Genomic DNA, 24,403 nt, shown 5'->3' with positions numbered 1-24,403 from the left:
TTGATCAGAGCCTAGACAACTATCCCAAGCCTAGCCTAACTCCTCAAGCATACCTTTTTCTCCCTAGCCAATTTAAGAACCATAAACTATCATCAAAACAATTTAGTCACTATGCCTGGATGGATGGATGTGTCACGATTATCCCTATTGGCCCCACTCACCATCCTAGATAACTTTCTAGACTGAAGTACCCCTTCTAGATCCATTCCTCTTTGTAAATTTTCTCCTCCATTAAATGGAAGCTCAGTGAGGGCCAAAGGCTTTTGTATTTTTATTCCTAGTACCTCGGGGATGTGACTGGCAGAGGTGATAGGTGATGCTTGTTCATTCAGTTATAACATCAAAGTTTCTGTCTCAGAAAGGCCAAATCAAAATAGAATTTTAAAGAATAGAGTTTTAGCCAGGAATTAGCTTACAATTACTAATTTCAAGCTATCACAACCCACAAGTGGAATCTGCTATTTGCATTGTACTTGGTTGAGCTTAAGTTCAACTCCTTGAGGCTCTAATATAGCCTAGTTCTAGGTTCCAAAGACTGTGTAACCCTAGGGGAAGTAATTGAGCCAAAGGTTCCTAATTCCCCCAATGGGGTTGATCTCAAAAACCTCTAAAGTCTCTTCTAGTTCTAAATGCTATGATCCCACATTTGTATCCTAGTGTCTAACATAAACCCTTTCACAAAATAAATGCTAAAATAAAGCTGAATAAATCAAACTGAACTAAGAACAGAAAGAACTCAGTCTCAAGAAATTTGGGTTTGTTTTCTATATAATCTTTTTAATGAAGTTTCCTTGCAGGAGGAACAAGGAGGATATTCCCAAACCATTCATTCCATGAGTTAAAGATTACCTTACTCAACTGTCTAGTTCCCTACTGGGAAAGTAATGCATCACTCACTGATCTGTGGGGTTGGAGGGAATGTTAAATATATTAAAGACTTAAAATGCTTGTTTTGTCTTTAACACAATAACAAGGATAATTAGGAGAAGGTGTTTGTTTTGCTTTTAAGGATAGTCAAGAGAGGGCTCTATCAACTCCAAAAGTTAGGTCACTAACCTTTTCTCTAAAAACTCCAAAGAAAGTGACTTCTTAAGCTTTCTTGAGATAAGGCAAACCAGGGTCTCCACTGATTCAATCACTGAAATTCTTTCAATGTTTGTTAGAATCTAAACCCTTTCTTCTAATTCTAAATGGAAAAAGAATCACAGATCACTGCCTTCTGTTTAGTAATTTCTCAAGGATTTGTGTCTTTTGCCACTAAGTCTATAAATGTCAAATGTGACATTCTCTTTTTTCAAGAGTAAGTACCTATCTTTGAGATCTTCTAGGCATAGAAAGTTGAAAGGGAGTATATTCCACCAGCTGATGTCTAGTTCCGCTTCAGACTTAAAACATTATGAAAAGTAGTAAACAAAACCTTGTCAGGAGAAATGAAGCAATACTGTTTTAGTGTATCCACAAAGTACTCTTAATTTACTTACTTTACTTTATAATTTTTATATACATTCGTATATATGTAAGATACTAAGTGCCACTCTTCCCACTGATATTCTTACCATAAATACATACACATAATTGAGGACTTTTAATTTCATAGTGTAGGGAGTTCCTCCTGGTAAGGAAAATAGAGGAGGCAATCATCAAATTCTTCCCAGCACCTAGCACAGTGCTCCACTAAGAAGCAGGTGCTGCAAGTGATCCGAGTTCAAATTTGGCCTGAGACACTTAAACCTTCCTAGCTGTGTGATCCTGGGCAAGTCTCTTAACCCCAACTGCATCAGAAAAAAAAAAAAAAAGCAGGTGCTAAGGATGACATAATTTTAGGTAAATCACTTCCATCTCTAGTTCTTAGTTTTGTCATTTGCAAAATAAGCTTGATTGGACTAAATGACTTTTAGGTCTTAGTAGTTCCAGCATCTATACTCCTAGGATCAGCAGTTATTTTAGAAGTAGAATCTGTAAGATGGCACAACATATTGTACAAAGTGAGGAAGAAAGTAGACAAGAGTCCCTCTGTGTCTTCCTTTAGACCTACCATATGCTAACAGGTTCTTCTAGGTATATCTCTCCTTAACTAATATCTCACCAAACCTTCCACATACATGGTCGAAAAATCGAAAAAGCTATAAAAATGGAGTCATTTATTATCTGTGTAACCTTGGGCCACTAAATTGCTCAGTCATCAGTTTCCAAACCTCTTTGAGGAAAGGGCTGGGTTTAAATCACTCCTCAGAGCTTTTTTGACTCTAAATTTATGATTCTAAAATTTATTAGGACAGAAATTCTATACCTAGGATATGAATAGTTTTTAATATCCAGACAAAATTGCATTTTAATACAATTGGTTTCCTTTTGTAATCTTATGCATTTAAAAATTATTTTGATGAGTGCTTAGACTTCAGTCAGTAGAAGGCACCCATAACACTAAAAAGGTTCAGAATCCTGGCACTGCACTATAAACAGAGAGTGGTAATGAGATCTTAGCTGTCATTGCATCCCTCAGAGCACTACACTGATTACTGTATATACTAAGTGTTTTCAGAACTGGGCTCAAGTAGACCTTGGGCCCAGAGATCTTACTAGTTCTAGATGGATCAAAGTTCTATACAACCTAACCAGCCCCATCCCACCAAGGTCAGCTACTTGGGGAGTCACCCACAACCAACCAAGTAGTCTCATCTCTGCTCCAAAGTTTAACAAAGGCTATTCTAGGAAAAGACTTGTCATTCTTAATCAAGACTCCTTAACTCCAGAACTCTCAATAAAATAAAAGCTCCTTGAGGGCAAAAATTTTCTTGGTATTAGCATAATGCTTGTTGCACAACCCCCAAAGCTTTCTTCATTCATGCATTTATTTCATTGTATAAGAATGAATCATTCCAGCTCTCCAGCCAATTAACACAACAGTTAGTAACTTAATTATCAGAGACTGAGAAAAGATAATACAAATGCTTTATCAAAATTCCAGTTAAATTTGAGAAAATAAATTGAGGTAAGGGCAAGGTCTTATTATTCAGAAGCAGAATTACAAACCCTGCTAGTCTTTTTAGATGCCTTCAGAACTCAATCATGGTTTATCAAGGTCTTAAATGATTACTACAAATTACTGAAAGTCTGACAGGTGAGCAGGCTTATATAATCAGAATAAAAACCATTCCCAGCATTTCTAAAACTGTACTGCTGATTAGAAGTTACTTGAATATCCATGAGGTTTAATCTTAAAATGGAATGAAAGAATGATTTCTTCATTTGAAAAGGTCAAAATCCATACTTTAAAACTGAATGGAAGAAAAGAGAAAATAGAACATTTTAATGATATAAAGGTTGAAAAAGGCTTTTCACAAAAAAATTAATAATACTTCTTAGATAAGGTAAGCAATGAACCAAAAAAACCCTTGCATCAAATATCTGATGTAGGTTTGATATAAAAACAGAAACCACTCCAATAGATTAAGAGGTCAAAGGACATGAACAATTCTCAAAAGGATTTCAAGCTATTAAAAATCATTTGAAAGAATCCTCCTTGTATGGACATGTATACATATATTATATTTAACATATACTTTAATATATTTAACATGTATTGGTCTACCTGCCAGCTGGGAAAAGGGATGAGGGGAAGAGGGGAAAAATTGGAACAAAAGTTTTGCAATTGTCAATGATGAAAAATTAGCTATGTATATATCTTGTAAATAAAAAGCCATAATAAAAAAAACTTTTTAAATAAAAAAAAAAGAAAGAATCCTCCAAATCAGTAAAGAGAGAGAGAGAGAGAGAGAGAGAGAGAGAGAGAGAGAGAGAGAAGAGAGAGAAAGAAATGCAAGTGAAAACCACTAAGAGGTTTCATTTTACACCCAGCAAATTGATAAAAACAAATGACAACAAATGATGAAAAAACAATAAAATGACATTTATACTATGCTATATGAGCCACTTTGGGGGGGGGGGAGAGGCTGAAGCAATTGAGGTTAAGTGACTTGCCCAGAGTCACACAGCTAGGATGTGTTAAAGTATCTGAGACTAAATTTGAACTCAGGTCCTCCTGAATTCAGAGCTGGTGCTCTATCCACTGCATTACCTAGATGCCTCTATATAAGCCACTTTCAAATATTATCTCATTTGATCCTCACATTAACCCTGGGAAGATAGATATTATTATTATCCCCATTTTACAGATAAGGTAACTAAGGCACAAGGCAATCCAGTGATTGTCACACCATTAGTGCCTGAGGCCAGATTTGAAGTCAGAATTTTCTGACTGCCAAGTCCAACGCTCTATCCACTGTACCAGCTAGCTGGCTCACAAAAGATGGGAAGGGTCAGTGTTGAAGGTGCTGTGGAAAGATAGGCACACTAAACTATTGTTAGTAGAGCTCTAAAATTGATAGAACCATTCTGAAAAGCAGTTTGGAATTATGCAAATAAGTCAGCTAAAATGTCCAGTCCTGGAGTTATTGCTAGGCACAGACCCTTTTCCCAAGCCATCAAAGGAGGTCCTTGACAAAAGTTTCCTTTATACCAAAATGTACAGATATCCATCAAATGGGGAATGGCTAAACAAATTGTAGTATATGAATGTCATGGAATATTTTGTGCTGTAAAAAATTACAAATAGGGGCAGCTAGGTGGCGCAGTGGATGGAGCACCAGCCTTGAAGTCCGGAGGATCTGAATTCAAATTTGTTCCCCCTCATAACACAGCCTGGGTAAGTCACTTAACTCCAATTGCCTCATCCAAAAAAAAAAAAAAAAAGAATATAAGGAATACAAAAAAAATCTGTATTTTTTATATAAATTGATATAAAGTAAGCAGAGCCAGGAAAACAACACACGATGACTACAACAACGTTAATAACAAAAACAAACACCACAAAACAACTGAAAAAGATGATGCCCAAACTAAAAAGAACCAGCTTGTCCCCAAAGTCAAGATTTTAGAAGAGAGCTTTCTCTCTGACTTTAGAGATGGGGGTGAGGAAAGGGATGGAAAGTGGAGAGGGACATCAGAACATTGCATATCGTATCAGATTCTTTCAGTGTTCATTGTTTTACACAAAGGTTTCAAATGAGGCCTCATTATGGTGTAAGGTTAAGCCTGGATTTTTGAAGACTGTATCTTAGGTCTAGGTCTAGCTGTCCTCTCCAAGATGGAAAATTTTCCTTTAAGGGGAAAAATAATTTAAGTATTTATAAAGTACCTATTATGTGCTGGGCACTTCACTAAGTGCTTTATAAATATTAGCTCTCATGATAATGGTCCAATGACTTACTACGTATGCATTGACACTTCCAGGTAACCATTTCCAAACCCTATGGTAAAGCACATCCTTTTCCCTTCTTAGTTCTCATTCATATGCAGTCTTCCCCCATTAGGATATAAACTTTTCTAGGGCAGTAACCATCTTACTTTCTGTAACTTTTCACTATATCTCAACAGTACTTGGCATTATAGCAAGTCCTCAATAGTAAATCTACCTAACCATCCATCCATTTGATGAGGACTAGATCACCAAAGTTCATGTTTCATTGCTAAACAGCTGGTCAACAGGTGATTAATTCTTTTGGTAACATCTACTCAAAAAGATTATCTACTAAACCACAGAATGGTTGTAATCTATAAGGATGGAGAGGGAAGACATACCAATGAAATCATAGATCTTTGAAGTATTCAGTTTTTCCTGTGCTTATATCTTATCTCTCCAACAAGACTGTGGAAGGAAAGAATGTGCTCAAAATTTCTATCTTCCAAATCATCTATCTATGTGATGAATACATAATAGGGGCTATTTTAAAATTTGACTTAATATTCTCAGTTTTCTGTTTTCTTTTCTGTATGACCTCTTTATATAATATGAAATTCTCCATACATCTCATTAACATGTTAAAAGTGGGCTTGTTTGTTAATTGAAGTTACTCTAAAGAACTACGGGTAATCTGAGAACTTCTTAAAGAATTATGTATTTTATATGAGATGGCAATCTGAACAGTCTAAATCTAGATTAAAATTCCTGAACAAAAATATGTCTGAATTTCTCTTTTTTGGTTTAATCATCATGTAAACTTCTCTAATGAGATGGAACACTGAGAAGTATAATTATACAAACTCACTTCTTGGATAATGCTCCTTCACCAACAACCTCTTTATCAGAGAAGACTGGATGCAAGCAATAAACCTCTAGATGAAATTAGTATAACTGGGTAGCTATAAACTATTCAGAACTACATAACTTGGGAAGGGTACAAAAGAATGTAATTGAAATCCCAACTCTACTTCCTGGTATGTGTGTACATGGGTGTGTGAGATTAACTGTTCAGATTCCTGTTTTGTAAAATACCCAAATGGATCTATAACCTCATGATTTATGTAGGTTTTTGCCACCTATTCATGCAGCTCTTGGACACTAGGAGTCACACTTTGGGGAGGATATGCTGGAAGTTTCCTCACCTCCTGAAATCTCTAGAGTACCTTTCAATCTTTCAACATATAAAACAGGGATAATAAATAACTTGCACTCACTCTATCACAGGAAGACTTAGTGAGAATATCAAATAAAATAATAGCTGAAAGGTCTGCAACACACTTTACATTTTAATGGCATAATGATGGATATAAGCACCATCTAAATGTAAAAATTTGAGACTGTCTGGCACAGTGGAGATAGCTGGCCTTAATTGGGACATACACAAGTCACTAAAGGTCATTTAATTTTTCAGTGCCTGATATCAACTCTGAAAAACTGTAAGTTTTAGTGAGATGCTGTGATAGTGGTAGATCTTCACCAAGTATGGACAGCTAGGTGGCACAGTGGATTGAGTGCAGATCTGGAATCGGAAAGACCTGAGTCCAAATTCAGCCTTAGATGCTGTGTGATCCTGAACCTTTAACCTTTCTTTGTTTCCCCATTTGTAAAATAAGGATAATTACACCTATCTCCTAAGGTATTGTAAAGACCACAGGAGACAATGATAATAATATTATTAGGTATTCTATATACCAGAAGGACAATTTGGAAAAGGAAAAGAAGAAACCAAAATATTTAAGTTACTATTAGGAATTGGCCTGCCTGTAGATACCTTAACTTAGGCATGATACTTCTGATGCTGCTGCCAGAAACCTCTTTGGCTGAAATTTCACTCTAGAACTAAGATCTCTAGATGCAATTTCCATGGGGGAAAAAAGACAAAATGTTTAAAAACTGTTAAGTAAACCACACAAAGCCCCTTGATTTCACCATGTAGATGATTTTTACTGTCTTATTAACAGTTTCTGGAAACCAATAATAAATTATATTCTTGCTTCTGGAAAGTATTATATACAGAACTCCCCAAAAAATCCTTCTCAAAAATTATTGTTAGAAATAGATCAAGGTTTTTTCCTAACCCTAAAGAAAATGAGATAACAATTACAACCTCTTATTTATACCATGGGTCTCTTTTAACTAGGGTCTTCCAAGGAAACCTCTTCTAGTATGACTCTCTAGGCAAGTATTTCAAAATTCTAGAACTGAGTTAAGGCGAATTAAGTCCTAATCCAAAGGAGGTCAAATTGAATAAAAGAGTTGCAAGAAAATCCATGCAACCTCAGCAACTGAACTTCAATGTGAAATAATATCCTTTGGCAGGTTTTTTTGCTTCTTAATAGTGTCTCCCAAGTTGGAATCTAGGTCCAACTTGTTATTTACGATACCTGACAATTCAAATAAACAGAGCTCTGGCCTGTCTTCAGTTCACACTGATTTCTGAGGACAGAACAAACTTTAAATGAAGTGGGTACAGCCTATGTACTTATTCCAGAGAGAAAAAGAAATCACACTTTTCTAAGACACCTCCAGATCTAGAGATTCCTTAATATTTGGTAGCTAGTCTTTTTTCCCTTTCATCTTCCTTGAAAAAAACAATATCAACACCCCAACTTTAAACAACTAAAAACCACAGGAGGCTCCCTTTTCTCACCATGTAGAGATGAAAAATGAGAGAATGAGAAACCTGTCAAAAATTAAGAAAGGCGTTTCAGTGGTAGAGGAAAGACCAACAAACATTTGGCTTCTTCAGCAGTGGGCCAACACCTCTATTAAAGAGAATTTGGCAGTGAAGCCGAAATTGAAAGGAATAGCAAGGCAATTGTTTGTCTCCCAAACAGTAGAAGTTCAAAGAGGCTTCCTTCTCTCTTCCTTTCACCCCCCCCCCCAATCTCCCATTTTTAAATGAATTTAATTTTACCTGGTACTAGCAAACTTCTTAAGGGATACAAAAGGGAACTAGAAAATGCTAAATAATTCCTTCAGGGTTTGTTTTGTTTTTGTTTTGCAAGGCTTAATTAACCTAAGAAAGCTCTATCACAGGAATCCTTCTCAGGAGGTAGAGTTTTATGATAGTGAAAGCTTTCTGAGATCAGGAGAGAGTGATAAGAGCTGGCTCCATTCCCTAAGGGGCTTGGGTGGAAAGGAGCAAAAAGGCCCAGGTACCTCCCAAGTCTTAGTTCAGGGCAGCCAGCTCTCTACTAGGAATGTTAAGAAATGGAACCCCCAGATCATTTTATTCAACAATTTATCTGTCTACCAATTACCAGGACCAAGTGGCTTGGCCTTCTCTGTCTCCCAATGAATTAGCACTTTGCCTGGCACACAGTTAAAAGCTGACTCAAAGAGGTAATGTACCTGGGTTTGAATCCTAATTGTGAGACTTTGGCCAAATGTTTTCGAGTTTTTAAGGACTTATTTTTCTAACTTAAGAGATCGGTATGGAATCTTGCAAGTAGTCTTACATATAGTTGATATGTTAGATTTGCAGAATTTTTCTCTTTAAAAAATTTTGTTTAAAGGCTTGCTGATGGGGATTTATATCATGATGATATAATATATAAACGAAATGTTAATAAAATTAATTTTAAACGAGAGGTTCACACTGTATAATACAAAGGATTTATCTTACAAATATATAATAACCTGGTCTAATTGTGAAAGGTGAGAGAAAAAAAAGAAAAGGGACAGTAAAACCTCATGCCCTCTCCCTTCTCCCAAAGTGAATATTGTGATCCCAGAAATACATACAAAATTGACAAAGCCAGACACCTTCTGGTGAGTGAGAAGGATTAAGGTGGAAAAACCAAATAAAAGGATACTTCCATCTAATATCCTTAAGATCCTTATATCTCTAAGATTCCCTCCAAGCTTTAAAAGCCCAAGATCCTCAGATGTAAATACCAAAACATTCCAAAAACGGTTTTCACTAATTAGATGGAGCAGCAGCGGAAGCAGCTGTAGGTCAAGGATAGTCTCAAGGTGTACTGGTTAAGAATTCTGGGAGCCAGGGAGCCAGAGAGAAATATGATTATTTGTGTCAGGTATTCCTAGGCCAATTGAGGATTTCCCATAATCCTTGAGGGATGAGGGTGAGGTGTGTTACACATGACAGAAAAACACTAAGAAATCCTTTAGAGACAATTCAGGAGTTCTCAAACTATGGCCCTTGGGGCAAGATGCGGCTGAGGACGTTTATGCATGCCTTCCACCGGGTTATGGCAAATGGGCTGAGGGGCGGAGACAGAGTGTGAGCTTTTGTTTTTATTATAGTCCGGCCCTCCAAGTCTGAGGGACAGTGAACTGGCCCCTATTTAAAAAGTTTGAGGACCACTGTGAAACTCTTCCAATGATTATTTGTATTAGGTTTTCTAGGCAAATTGAGGATCTCCCATAATCCTTGAGGGATGAGGGTGAGGTGTGTTACATGTGAGAGAAAAACACTAAGAAACCCTTTAGACTCCTCCAAGTCAAACTAGTTGCAACCGTTTCCTTAATAACACCTTGCTTTCAGCTGTGTCTCTGGGAAAACACTCATCTCCACGGCAGAATTTACGAAAACAGATCAGAATCTACCTGCAGGAAGCCACCACTTGCATTTTACCTGTCTGTAACAGCCGAGATGGAAAGGCATGGGCAAGAATGACTTACCACAAAAAGGATCAATGTGAAAGGAGATGGAGACTGGCAGAAATACCATTTTGACTTCACCCACCCCATACACTTCAATAAACCAGTATGTTTAAAAATACCTGTCTCCCAAAGTAAATAGAAGCTGGCTTCAGCATTAATCCATGCCTGTTTTAGGAATGGATTAATCCAGGGTCCCCCCTCCAGAATTTGAAAAGGGCACATGTATCTGAGAAACATTTCCTGTTCCACCTCTTATAGATTTCTTTTAACCAGCCCCCCAAAAAATAAATAAACATACTCATGTAACAAAACAGAAAGCGTGATGACTGATGTTTCTTTACCTCGAGTTTTGGCCGCAGGTCCTTCGGATCCCAGAGATGGATCACAGAATTCCTTTACAGGTGATCGAATAGGTGTTTCCGCTTCAGGAGTCTCAAAATTACCTTCAGAATCCGAGCTGCCGAGGGGGGAAAAATGAGGAATTACCACTTTCAATGCTATTTGGACATCCTTGCACAGCCTTTACACATCCAGACAGCTCAGAGTGCAGCATTTGTGGGACCGTCCTCCTCCTCCTCCGGCAGATAAGGCCGCCCAGACTCTCGGCAGATGTATGCAGCCGGGATCTCAGGATGCTCGGAGTCCCTGCACTACGGCCCTTTGGGAACCCTACCAGAAACCCTTCCACTGGCCACACTAATCCGCGGGGTTCTACCACACAGCACCTGGGTCTGGGACGCTTCTCTGGTCCAGCATCTTCTTTCCCTTATTTAAGCACAGCAGAGCCCTGAGACCTGGCAGTTTCCTGAGGCCAAGCCAGCCTGGAGCCTGGGTCTCTCCCCTAGAGGGCACGATTACTCATCCGGACCAGCCGCAGTTCAGACCACGACCAGGGTCCCCGCTCCAGAACTAAACCCCCCGCCGGCTTCAGGCTCGCCGATTCTGAGGTCACCAGTCAATCACCTGCTGGGAGGTGGCGGCCCGGCAGGCGCCCATTTCATGGCCACCAGCAGAAGCCACTGGGCCCAACCTGCCTTTCGGCCCCCCTACTACTACCCCGTCGGGATGGGGGTGGGGAGGGGGTGATCCCTCCCCAGGCAGGGTCCCCAAGTTCCAGAACCGAGAACCAAGCACACCGAACGCCTCCGAGCTCATTAGCGTCTCGGAAGCCCGCAGAAATGAGACATTAACCAGATCTAGAAGGGAGGGTGGGGGTGGGGGGCAGAGGAAAGGATACACAGCGCTGCAAATTTGGTGGGTCCTCAAGAGGCGAGATGGGGGATGGGGTTAAGGAAAGAAACACCCCTACAAAACCACCTACAGAAACGAGAGAGAACGGTGAACCCAGAGGCACTGGGGAGGCTGGAGGGGGGATGGGGGAGAAGAGAAAACCCGAAACGACCGCGGAATGCACAGCACATGGAGGCAGGAGGCACGAGTTCGAATCCGGGGCTTTGGCCACACTAGGGATGCTGCATACTTGCCTGAAACTCAGAGACTTGTTCTCGGCTTGGGAGTCGTCTTCCTCGGCCTCGGCCTCGGGCCCCCGGTCCTCGCCATCGGCAGCGCCTCCGCCGTGCACGGCGGACCAGGTCCACTTGGCCCACTGGACCGGGGACAGGATCTGCCACGGGCTGAAGGCCATGAGCGCGGCTACCCCCGCCGGCCCCGAGAGGGCAAAGGGGGCCTGGGAGACAAGCAACCCTTTCTGGGTTTTTTTAATTCCCCGTTTCTTTCAAAATGGAGGGAAACGGTGACAGCGCCTGTGGCTATTTCTGGCCGGGCAGCGCGGATGTGGTTAGCCGCGCACCGGCGGATCGCCGCCCTCTTCTGTCCCGGAGCTTCCTCCCCGGCCCCGGAGGCGCCGCGGCCCCAGCCCCGGGCTGCCTACCCCTCACGGCGACCCAATCAGCGCGGAGCTCGGGCGAGACGAGCGCGGCTCCCGCTTCTCAGGGATGCCGGCCGAGGCTGCGGGAGGAAGCCGCCCCCTCACCCATCCTCATCCCTCCCTCCCCCCCCTCCAGCCCGGCAGCTCTCCGGCTCGCCTCAGCCCGACTGCGGGAGGAATCAGCTGGCTGCCAGATAGGAGACCCCGCTCGGGCTGGGCGGGGCTGCGCCGCGCTCTTCGGGCTGGAGCCTCCCCTCCGGGACGTACCACTCCCACCCGGAGGGGGGACCCGGGCAGAGGCCTTGAACGCTAGTGAGAAAGGCCGCGGATTCCCCCCTCCCTTAGGCCAGGTGGACCATTCCGGCTCGGCCGCTGATTCATTTGTGCGAAGAAGTTGGATGGAGGTGTGGAGCCGGGGGAAGACGCCGAGCTTCCTCACTCGCCCGCCGTTCCGGCTCCTTAGCAACAGGAAACCTATTTTCTGAGTCTGCTTTTCCCTATTTCTCTGGCCCCACCTTCTCACCACTCAGGAGAGTTACTGGACTGGAGGGTTGTCGTCAGGAAATTAACAACCCCTCGCCTCCCCCCAGTCAACATTTATCAGGAGCCTACTACGTGCCAGGCGGACAGTGGGTGGCGCAGTCGGGAAGCCCTGAGTTCTAATTCTGTCTCACCCTCTCACTAGGTGTGTGATCCTGGGCAAGTCACTCACCGCATCTTTCTGAATGGGCTGGAGAAGGAAAGGGCAAACCAGCTCCCAAAGATATGCAAAGCAAGCTATGAAATAAACAGAGAAAAGACCCGGGGGATAGAGGAATTAGGCAAGACTTCCTATCAAAGGTGGGAAACTGAGGAAATGCCCATCAATTAGGGAAAGTGGTGACGCATGATTATGGCGCAATACTACCACAGAAAATTCCAGAAAATATATATATATATATATACACAAACGGATTCCAATATACAAACGGATTCCAAGTGAACCGAACCAGGAGAACACTCACTACACGGCTGTCATAACAATGATCAGCTCCGAAAGACCTGGCTACTCTGGTCCTGACAATGATCCGAGACCATTCCTACAGACTAGTGGAGATGCTATCCATCTCCTGGGAGAGATCTGACGGACTTTGTTCGCAGATTGACGCATAATCTTTTCACTTTGCGTTTCTTGCTTCTTATTTTTTCCCAACTTGACTAATATGGAAATGCTTTGCATGACTTCACTTGTATAATGGGTATTATGTGGCTTGCTTTATCTGTGAGTAGGGTAGTGGCAAATGGGAGGAGAGAAGACAGATTCAAATTTTTTAAAATGTAAAAAAATTTTAAAAAGTGGGATAAAATGATTAATTACCTAGAAACTATGTCTTGAACTTTTTTAAACGTCACAGATATACATGTTGAAGCTTTACACGACACTAAGACTTTTGGGACACCTCATAACAACCCTGAATACAGGGATTATTATTGGCCTCGGTTGATGAGAAAATTGAGTTAAATGACCTTGCTCAGGATAACAGCTAGTAGTATCTGAGGCAAAATCCATCTCTGATGTTCCTGACTACTAAGTCCAGAGCTCAGCGGACCGCTCTAATTTAGGCTGATTTTGTTTTGTCCAAGGAGACAACTGTGGGTGGAAATTTAAAAGGGCAAAGGTAAGCTCTGTGTAAGCATAATGCAGTAAGAGAGAAAAATTAATGCTAGCCAGAAGTGGAATAGAAAGCAGGTGGTTCAGTGGATAGAGCGCTGGACTTGGAGTCAGGAACATCTGAGTTCAAATCCGGATTCAGACACTTCCTAGCTGGGTGACCCTGGGCAAGTCACTCATTCTGTTTGCCTCAGTTTCCGCATCTGTAAAATGTACTGGAGATGGCGAAAAAACCCCAACCCCCTTGAAAACGGCTGAGCAACAGCTGGAATGGGCTGCTTTGAGAGACAGTTCTCCATTCCTGGAATTCTCCAAGCATCGGCTACATGACCACTGAAGTATGGTTGGAGCATGTTGTGGGCAAGAAATATCCGCTTATTCCAGCCCCACACACTCCCATATTAACAACTTTAATTCCCTGCAACACATGGCCCAACAGTAAAAAGGCTAATTCCCCATAATGTAGCTGTCTCCCATTAAGTTCTAAGTCTAAATGGAGAAATCTCTCCTTTCAACAATTTCTTGCTCCACAGAATAAGTTCTAATAAAAAAAAAGGAAAGATTTTCACTCTCTGCTTCAACCCTGTCACCTAGAGAGCCTAAGAACCTTGATTCTCTAATCAAGTTCCAGACCCCCAAAGTTAGAAGGAATCCACGGGGTCAAGGATGGTAATAGGGGAAACGCCCTAAGTTGAGATAGTAGGGCAGGAATCAGATTCCTGAAGATATTCAATTCTTAAGGGAGGAAGCTTACAGTGTACATTGAGCCAGGCAAGCTTACTGAAACATGCAGGTAGTGCCCACCCTCTCCTAGTCAGGCAAGGAACCCTATTCCCCAGAGAAGTCTTATCCTTCCCTACTACCCTTGGGATTCAGAAAATCATCATTAGCATCTCCCAGTCTATGAGTTGGGGGCGTTGAACAGGAGGACTCCAGGGGTCCTTGAATTTCTAAAATTCAATTATCCTTCAAATCTGGCCTCAGACACTTAACACGTCCTAGCTTGTGACCCTGGGCAAGTCACTTAACCCCAAATGCCTCAGCAAAAAAGCAAAAAAAAAAAAAAAAAAAAAAAGTATTATCCTATAAATGGTGATCTGATGGAATCTGACACCCCTCCCCATTAAACAAATTGTGAGAATTTAAAAAAAAAAAAAAGCCTTTAGAGAAAATCTGAAGTCTTAAGTGAAAGGTGTTGAATTACACAATAGAATCAAATGGTATTCTAGAGCCTCATCAACTTTACATTTCTCTCATTAAAAAAAAATATTAATAAGGTTTCTGCCTCATTCCATCACTTTCTTTCTGGCTCATTTAGTTAGCTGCTTCAGGCCTGAGTGAAAGCAGTGTTAAAAATAAAACCCTCTCCATTTCAGGAGACAGAGGAGGAACAGCTGAGTGCCTCAGTTTTCTTCTTGTTTCCAAGAGGAGGATTTTTTCCCCCCTTACACTAACTCCTTTCCCACAGAAGAGTTAAAGAAAAGGGCGTCAGAAGATCACAAAGCACCCAAGAGACACCAGTTCAAACGACCAGCTTCAATTCAATAAACACTTTTAAGCACCTACTGTTAAGTCAGATGCAGTGCTAAGGGCCCCGATGCAAAAAAAGGCAAAAACAAACAAGCAAAATCCTTGCTCTCATTGGAGTCACAATGTAATGTGGAAGACAACAAGTAGGTACAAAGTAAGCTGTATACAGAATAGTAGGAAATAATTAATGGGAAGAGGGAGGCAGCTAGATGGTGTAATGGATAGAATAGAGTCAGGAAAATGTGAATTCAAATATGGCCTCAGATAATTCTAGCTGTGTGACACTGGGGAAGTTACTTAGCCTCCATCTGCCTCAGTTTCCTCAACTGTAAAATGGCAATAATAATAGCATGTACCCTCTAGGATTATTGAGATATTTGTAAATTGCTTAGCACAGTGCCTCACACATAGTAGGTACATTAAACTCGTTTCCTTCTTTACTGAATTGTCACATCTGCTTCTATAGTCAGTTTATTGCTATATATTGTTTTGACTGAAGCATATGAAGAAAATCTAGCTTCACACAGATATGTAATAAAAAAGGATATTTTGATAGGAAAATAATATCAAAATTACTATGAAAATAGTTTTGACTTTATAGATCACCTGAAAAAGGACTTCCAAGGGTCTCTGGCTCATACTTTGAGGACAACTGATCTAGTCCAATAGTATTATTTTATAAATAAGACAGTATAATTTTATAGATAAGGACACAAGGAGGGGAAATGATTTGTTCAGTGTTATACCCATGGGGAGTAACTAATAGGTCTGAATCTGAGCTCTTCCATATCTTTGAATTTAGCAGGTCATTTTGCCCAAGAAGCATATGATGCAGTAGGAAAAAGCACTGTATCTGAAGTCAGAAGACATCCTTTTCCACCTACATGAACTTTGGCAATTGACTTAACCACTCTGTGCCTCAGTTTCCTTATTTATAAAATTAAGAATATGTACTCAATGACCTCTGTGGTCAGTTCCAGCTATAAATCCTATGATTCTCTGGTTCTGGGGCTCTTGTTTTCTTACCTGTAAAAATAAAGAGATTAAAACAAAAGATCTCTAAGGTCCTTGTTAAATCTAAAGTTTTATAATTGTAGCTGCTGGGCAATTTTGAGAGGTAAGAGTGCTATTAGAGAACATGGAGAAGACATGGGTTAAACAATTTTGACTATTATTAACTGTGGCAAAATAACTGACCTTTCTGAGCCTTAGTTTTCTCATCTGTGAAATGAGGATAATATCTTCCCAATTTTGTTGTGAGGTTCAAATAATATAATGTGTGTATTGAGGGAGCTAGGGGGTACAGTGGATAGAACACTAGGCCTGGAGTAAAGAAGACTCAAGTTCAAATGTGACCCTGACTGCTTCAAGTTCCTCAACTATAAAATGGGATAATAACATCTACTTCCCAGGGTTATTGTGAGGACAAAATAAGATAATATCTGTAAGCACAGAACCTGGAACATATTAGGCATTTTATAAATGCTTATTCCCCTTTGCTTCACTTTAATGAACTACAGTTTCCTTCATTCCTTACAAGATATCATTCAACAAACATTTATTAAGTCTTTACTATGTTTACATTTTGCAAACCTTAAAGTACTATATAAATATGAGGTATCACATCGTCATTTAAGGAGACTAGGTGATCATTTGTTAGGAATGTTTTAGGAGGATTCTTGCACATGTCCTGCTATTAAAGATTGGTCTTAGAGTCCTTTAAGAAACTCAGATTTAGAGATAGTCCTCAACAGGTGAGTAAATGGCCTAAAATGACTCTTTCCCCTGAGGATAGAGGATCATTAATAAGAGATAGTTAATTCCAAACTCATTCACAGATATAAATTAATTTTGCCAGAAGCTAGATAGATTCCATTTACTTTTACAGTCCCATTCTCAGATGGAATTAAAATTAGGAGAAAAAAGTGAGAACTTCCGTTGGGTTTTCTGTTTCCTGTTATAAGAAGAGGCTGAGGTGACAAAGCAATGGAGACTAGAAATGATCCTTCCCTGACTCCATTGGAATGGTTTGCCTTTTCCTTCTCAGATAAGGAAACTAAGGCAAACATGATGAAATGACTTGCCCAGTGTCACACCACTGGGAATTGTCTGCTGTCAGATTTGAACTCAGGAAAACTCTGGGCCCAGTACTCTATCCACTAAGTTATCTCGCTCCCCCTTATTTTACAGATGAGGAAACAGGCCTAGGAATGATAATGAAGTACTTACTTAAGATCACAGAAGTGATAAATAAAAGATCTTAGATTTGAAACAGGCATGTGTGACTCCAAATGCAGTTTTTTTTTTTTTTCCTACTTTATCACATGACCTCCACTACCCAAACTGTTTTGGTGGAAAACAAGCAAAGGAAAAAGACAAACTGTATTCTCTCATGTGTAAAATAATTAGGATTAGATTATACCATCTCTAAAATCCTTTACACATTTTATAGTCTATGAATTTGTAAATTATTCCTCATAAACATTTGGAAATAAGGATCCCTGAAAATACAGATAAGATGGTGGCAACTCTCAAATGGAAGGAATACTGAGTCCTAAGCTTGCTGGTAGGCACAAAGAATAATTTTTGGTGTTTTTGTTTTTCAGTTGTGTTTGACTCTTTGTGACCGAATTTGGGATTTTCTTGGCAAAGACACTGGAGTGGTTTGCCATTTCTTTCTCCAGCTCGTTTTATAGATGAGAAACTAAAGCAAATAGGATTAAATGACTTGTCCAAGGTCTGAGGCTAGATTTGAACTCAGGAAAGTTAGTCTTCCTGATTCTAAGTCCAGCACTCTACTCATTGTGCTACCTAGCTGCCAAAGAGTGGCTAAAGAGACTTTAAACAGTGGGCAATCACTACACATAGGATGAATCAAATCTCAAATTTCCCCAGAATGCTTTGTCTGTAGACTACATACCTTCCCACAACTCCCCCATCCTTCAAAACTATTCACTTGACCCTGCCATCCCTTCAAGCTAGCATCATTTCTCTCTCCTCCCCTTCACAGGCTTCCCCATCTCCCACTCATTTCTCAACTTCTTGCACACTGGCTGCCAGGCTTACCAGAGCTGAGACTGCTCTTTCCAAGGTTACCAACTATAACTGCTGACTCTCATGGCCTTCATTCAGTTTTCATCTTTCTTAAACTCTTTGTAGCACTTGCCACTGCCAAACAACCATTCCTCTTAGATAGTCTCTTCTCCCAGGGCTTTCTTAATATAGTCCCCGTCTGGTGCTCCTCCTATTCCTTCTCAGTCATGCTCCTAGTCTGGATCTCATCCAGATCCCCAAAACGCTGTCTTGTACCCTTTTCTCTTTCTATCCTCTCTTGGGGAAGGCTTCCATGAGGTTGAATAGATCATGTAGGAAGGATTTACAGGAAAGAATCAAAACAAAAAGCTGGCAGATTAAGTTTGTGCCATAAGAATTCAATTATTTACTGTTAAAGGAAACAATGTGTTGAGAGAAGAATTTCATACTTCAATAGTTGTGTGATTTCATTATTTGTGGAGATACAGGCCAGAACCCCTCCTCTATGATCTTCATTCTATATGACTCTCATCCATTTTTCCCCAAAGGATTTCAATTTTGTTCTTTAATGTTTCCTATTTGTCCTTTCATTCTTTGCTACATGACTGACCCACCTTCATTGTAAGTCATACATGTCCATTATACATACATACTTTGTAAGTCCTCAATCATGTTTTTCAAGAATTCCTCCTGCTCAAGTCATAATACATTTTTCTTTTAAGTGAAGCTGTGTAACCAGTTGAGACAAGAAGCATGCAACACAGATGACCTCCAAAGGTCATCCAAGCACTGTAAATCACTGTCTCAAAGTGTCTACTTTCATTATCTAAGGACAGGTTAATTATTGCAGAACATCTGAAAACTTGCCCTTCCTCCCCAAAATCAGTCCGGTCTATCTTCACATATCACTCACTAGTTTCCCCACACACTTCTAGTACCAAAGGGGGAAGAAAAACAAAAACAAACTCAAAGCCCAACCCTCAAACACAAAAATTGTCTTCCTAGATTGCAAAGATTTCTGAAATGAGAGGGAGAATGAAGGAAGATGCACAAAAGAGTTAGGAGTCCAAAGAGGCAGCTACAAAGTTCCAGTAGAAAGGCAGCACAGAGTGTTACCGAGGGATGCTCCCATCAAATCAGGAGCAGAGATAGCACTAAGAGTTCTGGGATGAATATAGTCTTGAAGCCTAGATGGAAAAAGGTGGGGTGGGGATGAAAAGAAGAGAGATAAAAAGGGAACTACTAAGATAAAGGAAAGGGTTGTGGAGAAACTCACTTATCTATGCGAACTGTAACTGTAAGGACCCCAGAGTAAAACAAACTTTTATCTTATTGAGCCTGACCATTTTTGTGGGTTGGTCTTTTTCACAAGGTCCCAAAGAAACACTTCAAACCCTGGTGTTCAACCTTTTGGCAATGAGTCTTTCTTAAAAATGACAATAATCCTCTTATGTCCTTCATGTCTTAGCACCTCAACTCAAAGCTTTTCTAGCTTGGCAAATATGGCCATAGCTCGAGCACCATTAGAAGGAAAAAAGGACACAGCATTATTAATCATCTACTATCTGCCAAAGTGCTAAGTGCATTGTGAATATTTTATTTGATCCCCATAAGGATCTGATAAGGGAGGTGCCATTTTTATCTCCATTGTACAGTTGAAGGAACTAATACAGATAAATGTTAAATGACTTGCCCAGGGATTAAATAGATAATAATTGACAGGGACTGGATTTGAAATCAGGTCTATTCAACTTCAGGCTCATGATTCTATGGCCATTTAATACAGGTGCAAGGGCTTTGAAAAGGCTGGATTAGCTTCCTCTCCTTCAGCAACGTACAATACAATAATGTGTACCAGCAGCATACAAATTCAATTCTGTATCACCAATATTATTCTGGTAAAACTTATATAGCATAAGTATCATGGATAACAATAATCTGAAAAGAATTCAATTATGAATAATCCAGCTTAATGGAAAACTAATATTGCTAATCATTAAAACAGTGGCAAAGTTGATGATTGAAAATGATTAGCTAGACAAGATCCAGAGGCAATTGAACATAGAAGTATAATGCTCAGTAAATTCAAGGTCAATAAATACTGGGGTATGAACTCATTATTTAACAAAAGCTGCTGGGGAAATTGGAAACGAATCTGGCAAAAATTAGGTTTAGAACAACTTTTTATACCACATGCCATAATAAGTTTCAAATAGAAACATAAGTTTGATAGAAAAGGTCATATGAAAATAGCTTTTTTAAATAACTCTGAAAGAGTTCTTGACCAAGAAATAAATGGAGAGCATTAAAGTAGATAAAATAGACTATTTCACTTATACAAAATTGAAAAGGATTTACACCAACAAAAGCAATATCTTTTGCCCGTGAATTCAAATTTCAAGGGGCCCTATTTAGGATCAGAAAAACATCTAGTCCTCCATTTTACTCATTATGTGACCCAGAAATCACACTAACATCAACAATGCACTTGTAATTAGAAAGGAAACTGGTAACTAGGGAAAAAATCTTTACTAGCAAATTTTTCTGATATCCGGATTCTATAAGGAATTGATATAAAGATAAAAGCAAGAGACAGTTCTCCAAGGGAAAAAATACATGCTATCAACAACCACATCAAAAAGGCAATTATTAATTGGAGAAACTACTAATTTACTGAATTACTAATAAGAGAAATGAATATTTTAAAAACTCAGAGTCTTCCTTAAATTCCTCAGATTGGCAAAGATGGTAAAGAAAGAAAAATAACAATGAGAATGAATTAATGAATGGATTAAAAAGTACTTATTATATGTCAAGACAATGTTAAATGCTGAGAATAGAGTCTGGACCTATGATTTTATTAATATAAGGAATTTCTCAGTGAGGAAACTCCCTCTATCAATAAAGATCTGTACCCTTCTCTGTTCTTACAGACTTGCCTAGAGAGCACTCAGAAGTTGTGACTTGACCTAATATGTGTCAGAAGTGGGAGGTCTTTTTGGCTCTGAGGACAGATCAGTATCTGCATAGAAGGTGGTTATCACTTTGTGACAGGACACTCTGGAATCCCCAGGCCCTTTCAGACCCTTTTGACCTCAAGGTCAAAACTATTTTCATAGTAATATTAAGATTTTAAAATTTCTAATAGGTATGTATATTGGTGGATAGATATAAACTACATAAACAAGAGCTCTTAGGAAAAGCCTCAATCATTTTTAGGAGTATAAAGGAATCCTGAGGCAAAAAAGCATGAAAAGCATTTTTAGGCTAAACAAATAACAAGAGCAAAAACAGCCTCTGCAATAAAAGAACTTCCATATTGATAGGGGAAAAAAACATACAAAATGCACTTTGAAAAGGACAGGAATAAGGATGGATAGAGCCATAGGGGAATAGATTGATACACTCCATCCTGGAACTGTGACAGAATTGATTTGATCAAGGTTTATGGTACTAGAAATGGGGAATAGAGAAAGTTTCAGAGAGGGAAGTGACAGGAGGAATTGATACCCTAGGTCCTGATTTCAGGGTAGCATAGCTGCTAGATGACTAGAATAGGAACAGAGAGGACAGATATATTTATACATTGTTAGTGGAGCTGTAAATTGTTCCAACTATTCTGAAAGGCAATACTCCAAAGTCATTATACTGTATATAGTCTTTGACCCAGAAATACCTCTATAAGGAGATTATATAAATAGCCCAAAGAGATTAAACATGAGGAAAAAGATATTCATATACAAAAATATTTATAGGAGTTTGTTGAAACAAAGAACTAGGATAACTGTATAAATATCTTTACATATATTGCATTTAACATACATTTTAACATGTATAACATATATTGGATTGCTTGCCATCTATCCTTATATTAATAAGGAGAGGGTTGGGGGAGAAGGAGGGAAAAATTTGAAACACAAGGCTATGCAAGGGTCAATGTTGAAAAATTATCTGTGCATGTTTTTTTTATCATAGCTTTTTATTTACAAGATATATGCATGGGTAATTTTTCAGCATTGATAATTGCACAACTTTTTGTTCCAATTTTTCCCCTCCAACCCCCCCATGTCCTCCCCCAGATGGTAGGTAAACCAATACATGTTAAATATGTTAAAGTATGTGTTAAATACAATATATCAATATACACCCATAGTTATTTTTGTGCATGTGTTTTGAAAATAAAAACCTTTAATGAAAGAAAGAAGGTAAAGAAGGAAGAGAAAGAGAGAGAGAGAAAGAAAGAAAGAGAGAAAGAGAAAAAGAAAGAGAGAGAGAAAGAGAGAGAAAGAAAGGAAGGAAGGAAGGAAGGAAGGAAGGAAGGAAGGAAGGAAGGAAGGAAGGAAGGAAGGAAGGAAGGAAGGAAGAAAGGAAGGAAGGAAGGAAGGAAGGAAGGAAGGAAGGAAGGAAGGAAGGAAGGAAGGAAGGAAGGAAGGAAGGAAGGAAGGAAGGAAGGAAGGAAGAAAGAAAGAAAGAAAGAAAGAAAGAAAGAAAGAAAGGAAGGAAGGAAGGAAGGAAGGAAGGAAGGAAGGAAGGAAGGAAGGAAGGAAGGAAGGAAGGAAGGAAGGAAGGAAGGAAGAAAGAAAGAAAGAAAGAAAGAAAGAAAGAAAGAAAGGAAGGAAGGAAGGAAGGAAGGAAGGAAGGAAGGAAGGAAGGAAGGAAGGAAGGAAGGAAGGAAGGAAGGAAGGAAGGAAGGAAGGAAGGAAGGAAGGAAGGAAGGAAGGAAGGAAGAAAGAAAGAAAGAAAGAAAGAAAGAAAGAAAGAAAGAAAGAAAGAAAGAAAGAAAGAAAGAAAGAAAGAAAGAAAGAAAGGAAGGAAGGAAGGAAGGAAGGAAGGAAGGAAGGAAGGAAGGAAGGAAGGAAGGAAGGAAGGAAGGAGGAAGGAAGGAAGGAAGAAAGGAAGGAAGGAAGGAAGAAAGGAAGAAAGGAAGAAAGGAAGAAAGGAAGGAAGGAGGGAAGGAGGGAAGGAGGGAAGGAAGGAAGGAAGGAAGGAAGGAAGGAAGGAAGGAAGGAAGGAAGGAAGGAAGGAAGGAAGGAAGGAAGGAAGGAAGGAAGGAAGGAAGGAAGGAAGGAAGGAAGGAAGGAAGGAAGGAAGGAAGGAAGGAAGGAAGGAAGGAAGAAAAAACTAGAAACAAAGTGAGTGCCTACCAGCTGGGAGATGATTGAACCATGGTATTTGAACATAATGTAATGTTACTGACCTTTAAGAAATGACTCAGGAAGAGTCGTATGAATTGATACAGAATGAAGTGAGTAGAAATGGGAGAATCATTTATATGATAACCAAAACATTGTCAAGAAAAACAACTTTGATAGATTTAAGAACTCAGCTCAAAGTAATTTCCCAATGTGCTCTCAAAAGAGGAGTAAGTAAGTAATAGAGTGGAAAGGGCATCAAGGCCTGGAAACCAGAAGACTCATCTCTCTGAATTCACATCTGGCCTCAGACATTTACTAGTTGTATGACTGGGCAAGTCACTTAATCCCATTCGTTAAATGATCTGGTGAAGAAAATGGCAAACCAATCCATTATCTTTGCCAAGAAAATCCCAAATGGAATTGGAAAAAGTAGAATATGACTGAACAACAACACAACAAACTTCAGAAGAATGTCAATAAAACATGTCTTCGACCCTCCTGGTTGGAGAGGTGATAGAATGTAGGTGCAAATGAGATGTATTTTCAAACAACTATTACAACACATAAGTGCCATTCTTGATCACACTATTGTTATGAGGGAGAGCTTTTATTTCAGTTAAGAAGGTAATGATAATCTCTCCAAAAGAAAAAGAAATTAAAAAATCTATTACAATATGCAACCAAAAAACCCCACGGAAGAGGGCAAGGAAGTTCAGAAATAAATAACATGTAAGACAATGCTGACTCTAACATGTTAAATTTAGTGTCTTTTAAAAGTCAAGCCATGTTTAATAGTCACAATTTTATATGCAACTCCCATTTTCTAACTTTTTTGGTATGTTTATGCTTAATGATGAATTTCTAGTTCCTTAAATAAAATGGGAAATATAAGGAGGAAAAAAAGAATAATGAGTATTTAGTGGGATAAATATAGGAGCTTTACATATATAGCATGTGGACTTTGAGATAATCTCTTCACCAACCATAGACTTTTTTGTTTCTATTTTCTTGTTGCTTCTCTGGATCAGTGAAATGGTACTATAATTTGATTTAAGTCCTTTATCCAACAATTACTTACTATCTCCACTTGAGATAAAACCCCAGAAAGAGATGGCTTCTTTCTATTATTTCTTAAATAGGGAAAAATGGGCCTCTTTTCCACAGTTCAATCTAGTCTTCCCTAGGAAGGTTAACAGATCCTCAAATAGCTATAACAGCTGAGCCTGCTCCCCAGC

The 24,403-nt window shown here is 39.5% G+C and overlaps 1 protein-coding gene across 11 annotated transcripts in view; it reads right to left on the bottom strand.

The window, feature by feature from the left end:
• The window catches only part of TACC1 (transforming acidic coiled-coil containing protein 1), a 161,540-nt gene that overhangs the window by 67,054 nt on the left and 70,083 nt on the right, over positions 1 to 24,403 (bottom strand). For 4 of the 11 annotated variants that reach the window (XM_074287291.1, XM_074287292.1, XM_074287289.1 and 1 more), the window contains one exon: positions 10,273 to 10,388. The exons of 3 other annotated variants lie outside the window; for them this stretch is intronic. Coding sequence is in view for 6 of the 8 variants with exons in the window: in XM_074287289.1 (XP_074143390.1) it covers positions 10,273 to 10,388 (116 nt within the window). In the remaining 2 variants the exon portion in view is untranslated. Of the gene's footprint in view, positions 1 to 10,272; positions 10,389 to 11,415; positions 11,986 to 24,403 lie in introns of those variants that run through there. 4 more of the 11 variants (XM_074287287.1, XM_074287286.1, XM_074287295.1 and 1 more) reach the window with 4 other exon arrangements.

This window comes from Sminthopsis crassicaudata, chromosome 2, assembly GCF_048593235.1.
Source record: "Sminthopsis crassicaudata isolate SCR6 chromosome 2, ASM4859323v1, whole genome shotgun sequence".
NCBI classification, from domain to species: domain Eukaryota; kingdom Metazoa; phylum Chordata; class Mammalia; order Dasyuromorphia; family Dasyuridae; genus Sminthopsis; species Sminthopsis crassicaudata.
The sequence above is the reverse complement of the archived record's forward strand: the minus strand, read 5'-3'. Positions and strand labels throughout refer to the sequence as shown.